The 9,656-nt window shown below is 33.3% G+C and overlaps 1 protein-coding gene across 1 annotated transcript; it reads left to right on the plus strand.

Annotated features, from left to right (window-relative positions):
• The first annotated feature begins 1,256 nt into the window (after positions 1-1,256).
• HTN1 (histatin 1) lies at positions 1,257-9,448 on the plus strand. The gene is given in 6 exon segments (XM_011968299.1): positions 1,257-1,264; positions 3,328-3,391; positions 4,931-4,951; positions 5,029-5,058; positions 6,075-6,179; positions 9,179-9,448. Coding segments are annotated over 5 exon segments (195 nt in total). The 3' UTR covers positions 6,147-6,179; positions 9,179-9,448.
• Positions 9,449-9,656: the final 208 nt, after the last annotated feature.

Genomic DNA, 9,656 nt, shown 5'->3' on the forward strand with positions numbered 1-9,656 from the left:
AAGCTAAAGACAATGCATTTATAAATCTGTTATGTAGTTTTTCTCTCTTTAAAGTACACAATGATGGTCACATGTGGCACCCTCTGAGGAACAATGGACTGGGCTGTATAACTTAACTGAACTTTAGAAATAAGTTTTGAATGCTCAGTTCTTAGCACATCAAATTATCCAACCAGTAGCGAGTAGGTGAATGTTTGTATACGTTTGCCTATTAATTAAATTAAAATCCTGTTTTTCTCTTTCTATCTAATGTAGTTATTTCAACAAATGGCCTCTATAAAGACATACGAACTCCTGAAAACTTCAGGGAAGTAAATTCAAATTTGTAAACATAAGAAATCAGTTTTATGTGAAAGATATATGACCAAGCACCTAGAATCTATTGACATTAAATATGAGAATATTTTTATCATATGGTATCCAAAAGATGATTGAATTTTGGCAAATGTTTACAGTCACTTTATTACTTAAAATATTCAAAGTCAATATAAAGGTAGAAATACAAGATAAATAATGATTTGTAGAAAAACTTCTGAAGTATAGAATGACTCCAATTTTATTATGCTAATTATCACTATTTACTAGATAATGTGTAAAATTTTGTTAACATGGTAAGTATTATTTTTGACATAGCGTTGTTCCATCTTGGACATATATTTGTTGAAAAGTAGTAGATGGTATTCTACAGAAGCATCTTTATCACTGCAATCATTTCCATGCCTGGATTCCTCAGCATGCTTTTCCATTGTCTGACTCACTCATGGCTAGACTAACACTGGGATTAGCACGTGATGGGTCCATTTGCTTTCTGGTTGCTTTGTCTTCACAATGGTCTATTGTAAAAATCCCCTGGTTAAGTTTATTTTTAGAATTTGTAGAGACAGATTTTGGGCATTACTTTCCATCTCGATGGTATGATCTCATAATTCATGCTATTTAGAAAAACAAAAGGGAGGTTTCAACGTGTTTAAATACATCAGCCATCTAGGAAAGGACATCTGTTGAGGCTTCACTGACTTCTTGTCTCTCCTCTTGAGTGAAAGGTAATATGTTCAAGTACAATCCAATAGAATGTCTTAGCATAAGCTTTTGTTTGCTAAAATCAATTGTAACTCACTTATGAAAATGTATATTATCTATTGATAACTTACTATAAAGAAATAATGACCATTTATTGGGATCTGAAGATGACTTACAGATCTCAATTCCTATGAATTAACACCAGCAGTCATCATGCAAAGTAACTAATGTGGAATATGGCGATGTATGACATCCTCTCTGATGGTGGGACCTCAATGGATTCTTTTTATTTCCTTGCCTAGATGCCTGGTATCTACTTTCTTAATTATTAATTCTACATTTAACTTAAACTAGAATTTCAAATTTTACAAGAAGATACTGATAAATTCTCTCTTGGCAAATGTATTATTATAAAAGTTTATTTTTAAAAATTTACTTTCTTCTTAATAGGAAACTATTTATTACTTTTTTATTGACTTTTTAATTACTTTTTTATTACTTTTATTGACCTTTCCATCATTTAAAACAATTCTGTTATAATGCAAAGCATATACTGTATAAGAGTTAGTCATCTCAATCTTACTAATTTATTTAACTCATTTTCATTCATTTGTGTTATGGCAGAAAAGAAAGAGTTCCAGAAAAATCTGTTCCAGATTTTTATTATTGTATTATTGTGTTACTTGGGAAACACGTTTTTCAAAACCATTAATTATATATTGATTATCTATGTTCATTCATCTATTAATTTATGTGTTAGTAAAAGAAGACCAATTTCTTAGAACTTTTTTTTTATTTTGTGCTTGCAACAGAATTGACAGTCATAAACAACATAAAATTCTCAAGCCTTTTGTTTCATAAAAAGAGTTGTAGTAGGATTTATATATTAGGTAATAGAAAAACTTCAAGAAATATATAATTTTTATAGTTAGTCCTATAGTAGAAGTTTCCATTTAAGTGAGTGAAGCAAAATGAATGAATAAATAATATGGTAAATGCCATAAATCATGGGTTCTGCTTTCCGTGATAGAGATGTAGGTCTCTTTAAGAGTAGGACATTTTATTATAATTAGATGAAAAATGTTATTGTAATGTTCTATCACAAGTGACAGGTAAGAGAGATTAGAAAAAAATATTTAAATTACCTATTAATGAATTACTTTATAGCTGCAATTAACAGCTAAAAATGCCATGTAATTCTAAGTCTTGTGGTAATTGTATTATCCAATGGAAATGCTTTTGTTTACATGTTTGTAATTTAGAAATAAGGAATCTGCTTTTTACATCTGCAAAGTAACTGGATTCACTTGCATATGCATAATTATAAAAACAGAGTCCCAGAGGAGGCTAACTTTGTTGAATGATATTATTTGAAATATTAAATAATCTTCACCAGTTCAACTTCTCAAAGTCGCTACAAACATATTCCCTGTCAATCCTCTTCATTTTATTTTTCTCTAACCAATATGATTAATGTTCTAATTTCAGGGTTACAACATCTGTGCTAATCTCTAATAGAAATCTGGCTCATATTCACTGACTTTATTATAAAGCAAGTCCCCGCTGCCTGTCATTCTACTTTCCAAATATCTCTTTACACTGTACCTTAATTACCATTCTTAATGTCATTATATAAGTCCCCTGTAATGACACAAGAACCTAAGTGATCATCTTTCCTCCAGTTTTGTCCTCCCTACATGCTGGACTGTTTTCTTTTTTTAACATGCTTTCCTCTCCATTTTATTTCTTTATAGGCTCCCAACACCTCCCTTTAGTCATTCCATATTATCCAACTCAAGCTTGCCTTTCTTCGTTACCTTCTTACTCCCATCCTCTTGGTTTGTTTAAGATGTTCATTTGTGTGTTTCATTAGCATATTAATATTTCCAAATCAGAGCACTCACATTTACTTATCAATTCAGGAGACCATGCCTGGGGCTCACACCTGTAATCCAAGCATTTTGAAAGGACAAGGCAGGAAGATTCCTAGAGCCCACGAGTTTCAGAACAGCCTGGGCAACATAGTGAGACTAAAAACATTCTCTACCTAAAAAAGAAAAAATTCACTGGGCATGTTGGCACACAATTGTAGTTCCAGCTACAAGTGGAACTAGGGAGGCTAAGATGGGACGATGGTTTGAGCCCAGGTGGTCCAGGCTTCAGTGGTCTGTGCTCATGCCCCTGCACTCCAGCCTGGAAAACAGAGCATGTCTCCCAGTGCTTTGAAGCATAGTGTCATCAATAGAAGTTTGATGAATGAATGCAAGAAATAATATGATTACTGATTTTTCATGTATGATTTTATAGGACTCAGCTAACTACGAAGTTTCTTGTCTTTGCTTTAATCTTGGCTCTCATGGTTTCCATGACTGTAAGTATATCTGGAAATTTTAAAGAATACATTCATTCTCAGTACTAATCCCAAGTGTCTCTTATTCCTTGTGTTCTGCATATACTCATGTTGACCTCAAAACAGCTCTATAGGCCGGGCACGGTGGCTCAAGCCTGTAATCCCAGCACTCTAGGAGGCCGAGATAGGCGGATCACGAGGTCAGGAGAGCGAGACCATTCTGGCCTACACAGTGAAACCCCGTCTCTACTAAAAAATACAAAAAACTAACCGGGCGAGGTGGCGGGCGCCTGTAGTCCCAGCTCCTCGGGAGGCTGAGGCACGAGAATGGCGTAAACCCGGGAGGCGGAGCTTGCAGTGAGCTGAGATCGGGTCACTGCACTCCAACCTGGGCAACAGAGCGAGAGACTCCGTCTCAAAAAACAAACAAACAAACAAACAAAACAACAACAACAACAACAAAAAACAGCTCTATAAGCTTTAATATTTCCATATAAAGAGTTTCTTTGAATTAACTTATATAAGTTCTTTAAGGACTTGGAATAGATATTCATTACATACCTGCAAACACTCAAGCACAATTACTTTAATGTAAAAGTAAAAGAAAATTTAGCAAGCTTTTTAAATATGTGGGATTGAGAACTGTGAAAGTATCTCTAAATAGGAAAAGCTCTAGGCCATCTGAAGTTAGAGATCTGAGGAAAGAACAAGGTGCACTTAAATGGAACCCAAGTATTACAGGGTGTCAAAATATGAATTTTCAAGTCATTTCTTGCACAACCTAATTGTCAAAGTTAGCATAGAATTGTTTAATTCTTCTTAAAATAAAGCTGCTATTTTCAACCATAAAACAAATCTCTGTTATTTATTAAGTGTCATGGGTTCCCAGATCGTACTGCCATTTACTACTGTGTATTAGTAGGAAAAGCACTTGACCTCTCTGGAACTCTTTCTGCTTCTCTACTTCCACGTTCTCTTCCTCCTCCTCCTCCTCTTTCTATGAAGTTAATAGAAAATTGGTCACACAAGAATAATAATACTCCAAACTATCCACTAAATTCTAATGAATATTTTGAAAACTGAATTGGTTATGATATCACAGTTTATCACATTATTTTATTATAAAAGGATAGAAGTGGAAAAATAAACATATAAGAAGAACAGAGAAAAGTATAATGCTTATCTCTATTAGCAAATAAAATATTTGTATGTTGGTAGCTTTTGAGCTACATAGAACATATTCATATAAAAAACAATCCAGTGTTTCATTTGTCAGTTTCCACTCTCTTATTCATCAGTGATAGACTTTTCCTGCCTTACATAAAAAAGACATATCAACCAAAATGAGTTAATATTTGAATATAGCACAATAATTATAGAGTTTACCCTTCACTCATTTTAAAGATGTCATAAAGCTAAAATAACTAATTTAGTGTGTCATCAACCAAAGAATGCCTCCATTCTATTTAATCATAATTGTGGCTAAGTCGATATTTATACTTACTCTTGAATTATAAAATTAAAATATTAATTATTTTCTCATTTTCTTTTTTTTCCAAGAGAGCTGATTCACATAAAGGGGTAAGACTTTTCATTTACTGGAAAACTTGATAACTGATCCTATATTCAATTTTTAATCTTTTCTTTTCATTTCACAGAAACATCATGGGCACAGAAGAAAATTCCATGTAAGTGTTCTTCCGATAATGTGCACTCTGAATAAGTTTTCTTCTCTATATATTCTTCTAGAAGAATCAATAGTTGTCTCTCAAATATATGTAAATCATTAATTGCTAAAGTGCACATTGATTTCATTTATTTATGATGCAAAGGCAAAAAGTCACAAATATCTTGTGTCCTAACAGTATTTCAATGGAAACTCAGTTCCACCTGAAATAAGTCAATTATTCTCTGAGAACTTATCTTTGTCCTGTAAATAATCACACTGACCTAAAGAATAGTTGAAATCCTAATTCTATTAAGTATAATATATGCTTAATGAAGCATAGAGGCTACTCATGTAATATGGTAAGTTTCTACCTTCTTAATTTTTGAGGATGATACAGTCTTTAAATTAAACTGTGCTAAATTAGACAGAAAGTTGTATTTCTCTAACATTTTTCTCACTGTATGTATATAAAGTCTCATATTATTTTGACCTATAATATCAATATGAATCTGGGTTCAAAAGTGCTCCTTACTGACACAGTAAGTATGCACGTTAAAAATGCACCAAGTAAAAAGATGCATAAAAAGGGATGAGGACTGTTTGTGTTAACAGCACTGGGTATGAAAGAATGTAGGCATTGTAAAACAAAGTAAGATCACTAAAAGAATGAGATTAAGAAGCACCACTTAAGTTGGAAACAGTAACTTAATCCTTTCCATAATACTCAATAGTTAGCAAAATAGTAGCTCGGAGGTGATATTTTAAAGAAGATTTAAACCCTGGTTAGAGAGGTTACCTATAATCAGTGTTTCCACCTGTACTACTGTCACAAAAATATCAACAAACAGTAAATACTTCATCATTTTTACCTACTTTTAAACATTTTTCTGACAAAAAAGAAAAATGTAAAAGTTTGAAAATATTTATGTAGATAAAATAAAAGGTCTTAACAACTTTAACAATCTAAGCTTTAATGACAGTTTTTGAGAAACACTTGTACTGTCATTGTCTCTATCTCCTTTTGTGTGTATACAGGAAAAGCATCATTCACATTGAGAATTTCCATCATATGGAGGCTACAGATCAAATTATCTGTATTACAATTGATATCCTCAGTAATCTTGGGGCATGATTATAAAGGTAAGCTGACTCTAGTTACTTTGCTTTCTAGAAGTATCAACACTGACCGTTAAAACAAGAAAAAAACAAAAAAAAAAAAGCCATTAAGCCTACAACCATTCCAGTTTAAGAAATGTAGCATGGGTTAGCTCCTTCAAGTGTATTGATTTATATAAATGCTTCTGAAGCTGTAGATGTGTGGTGTTATTTCTGAGGTCTCTGTTCTGTTCCATTGGTCTATATGTCTGCTTTGGTACCAGTACCATGCTGTTTTGGTAACTGTAGCCTTGTAGTATAGTTTGAAGTCAGGTAGCGTGATGGCTTGAGCTTTGTTCTTTTGCTTACCATTGTCTTGGGTATATGAGCTCTTCTTTGGATCTATATGAAATTTAAAGTAGTTATTTCTAATTCTGTGAAAAATGTCAATGGTCATTTGATGGGAATAGCATTGAATCTATAAATTACTTTGGTCAGTATGGCTGTTTTCATGATAATGATTCTTCTTATCCATGAGAATGGAATGTTTTTCCATTTGTTTGTGTCCTTTCTTATTTCCTTGAGCAGCGGTTTGTAGTTCTCCTTAAAGAGGTCCTTCACATCCTTTATTACCTGTGTTTCTAGGTATTTTATTCTCTTGGTAGCAATTGTGAATGGGAGTTCATTCATGATTTGGGTCTCTGCTTGCCATCTGATATTCAACAAACCTGACAAAAACAAGTAATCAGGAAAGGATCTCCTATTCAATAAATGATGCTGAGAAAACTGTGGACCCCTTTCTTACACCTTATACAAAAATTAACTCAAGATGGATTAAAGACTTAAATGTAATACTCCAAACCATAAAAACCTGAGAAGAAAACTTAGGTGATACCATCCAGGACATAGGCATTGGCAAAGACTTCACGTAAAAAATGCCAAAAGCAATTGCAACAAACGCCAAAATTGACAAATGGGATCTAATTAAGCTAAAGAGCTTCTGCACAACAAAAGAAACTATCATCAGAGTGAAAAGGCAACCTAGAGAATGGGAGAAAATTTTTGCAATCCACTCATCTGTCAAGCTCTAATATTCAGAATCTACGAGGAACTTAAGTAAATTTACAAGACAAAAACAAACAACCCCATCTAACAGTGGGCGAAGGACCTGAACAGACAGTTCTCAGAAGAAGACATTCATGTGGTCAACAAACATGAAAAAAAGCTTATCATCACTGATGACTAGAGAAATGCAAATCAAAACCACAATGAGATACCATCTCTCACCAGTCAGAATAGTAATTATTAAAAAGTCAAGAAGCAATAGATGCAGATGAGGCTATGGAGAGACAAGAACATTTTTACACTGTGTGTGAGAATGTAAATTAGTTCAACCTTTGTGGAAGACAGTACAGTGATTCCTCAAGGATCTAGAACTAGAAATACCATTTGATGCAGCAATCCCATGAGTGGGTATATACCCAAAGGTACATAAATCATTCTACTATAAAGACATATGCCTACATATCTTTATTGCAGCACTATTTACATTAGCAAATACATGGAACCAACCCAAATGACCATTAATGATAGACTGGATAAAGAAAATGTGGTACATATACACCATGGAATACTATGCAGCCATACAAAGGAATGAGATCCTGTCCTTTGCAGGGACATGGATGAAACTGGAAGCCATTATTCTCAGCAAGCTCACACAGGAACAGAAATGAAATAGCACATGGTCTCACTCATAAGTGCGAGCTGAACAGTGAGAACACATGGAGACAGAGAGGGGACAACACAAACCAGGGATGGAGGGTAGGGGGTAAGGTAAGGTAACTTAAAGGACTGATCAACAGGTGCAGCAAACCACCATGGCACACATATACATATGTAACAAACCTGCATGTTCTGCACATGTATTCTAGAACTTAAAGTAAAATAAAAAATAAAATGAAATAAAATAAAAATGCCTCTGAGGGAAAGCTTCTGTTTACTAGTGTTAATACGCTGAGTTCTGGGTAGGGGAACCCCTAACATTTGTATCCTGACCCTGACAACTAGTTTCATGACCTTGAGATATTCCTAGTCTTCTCCAAACCTCAGTTTTCTAACCGACAAATACATATTATAATAATACTTAAGTTTTTATAGAATTGGAAAGACTACTGAGAGATATTACATAGAAACCTTTGATCTGGAAGGTGTATGGTTGTGACCATGGGCTTCTCTGCCACTAACTCTGTATGTGGATGTTATTTGAAGTTTTCTGTCCTAAACTGTAATCTTTGGAGAAGCTGCACAAGCACCATCTGGGAACTCGTAAAAAATTTGCGTTGTGTGCCTAAGTAACTCTAATGAGCAATTGCTATGGGAATTACTAATCTAACATCAACAAGGAGATGGGAATTTAGAAGGAAATAGGAACTGGTAATGATTTCCTTTTTATAAAGTCAGTTTTCTTTATTTATATTCACAGCATAAATTGTTTCAAAATCTATAAGATACTAAAGATTACACTTCAAAATAAAGCAATATTTTGGGGATAAAAGAATACTATTCTACAATTCAAAGTTGAAATAGTTCAAAAGATTTCAAATATTTTTTAATGTTTTGGGACATTTTATTCTTATTGAATTCCTGCTCTGTGTGATATTAGAAAAAGCCTGATCTTGATCCTCCAGACGTTAGATAATTGCTGATGACATTTAATCAGGGGAGGATATAGTTAAAATATCATTTGGGGGAGATAGATGAAATGTGTAGTCTATATTTAAGTGGGAGAATAAAATAAGATGATTATGGAAAACCTTAAGAAAAATTTAAATTTAAGTTGCAGATGCTCAATGATAATTTTTACTTATTCCAATACCCACTTCATGAGCATTTAATTGTCTACTCTATCTCAAATATTATTTTGGTCCCTGCATTATAGTAAATAAAACTATCTATAAATACATACTTTCTGCCAGGAAGAGTATAAATGTGTTTACAGGAGTATCAGTTTGGAAGATAAAGTGTTATTTTCTTTTTCTTCACAGGTTTGACTGGCAAATTCGCATTTTACTGGTTTATTCTCATTCCTCATACTGCATCACACTACTGTTGCTTTTTGAAGAATTATCATAAGGCAATGCAGAATAAAAGAAAGATCATGATTTACTGAATTCTGTGTTTCATGATACTTACCTTCCTAATTATCATTTGATTAGATACTTGCAATTTAAACTGTTAAGCCATTTTCACTGCTGTTTCTGAGTAATAGAAATTCATTCCTCTCCAAAAGCAACAAATTTCAAGCACGTTATTAGGTGTATGCTCTTTATTTCTCTTGTTTATATTTATATATATAAAGATTTATTTCTTCACTTCATTTTCCCAGTTTGAGTAGCACTGACTGTGGTACTTTATACCATAGCTCTTTTGAAATGATTATTTTTAATTTAGCATGTTATATTCATTTTATCTTACAACCATATGGTCCTCAATCACATCCAGATTACTAGACCTACTGATGCG

This window comes from Mandrillus leucophaeus, unplaced genomic scaffold, assembly GCF_000951045.1.
Source record: "Mandrillus leucophaeus isolate KB7577 unplaced genomic scaffold, Mleu.le_1.0 Scaffold837, whole genome shotgun sequence".
Classification (NCBI taxonomy): domain Eukaryota; kingdom Metazoa; phylum Chordata; class Mammalia; order Primates; family Cercopithecidae; genus Mandrillus; species Mandrillus leucophaeus.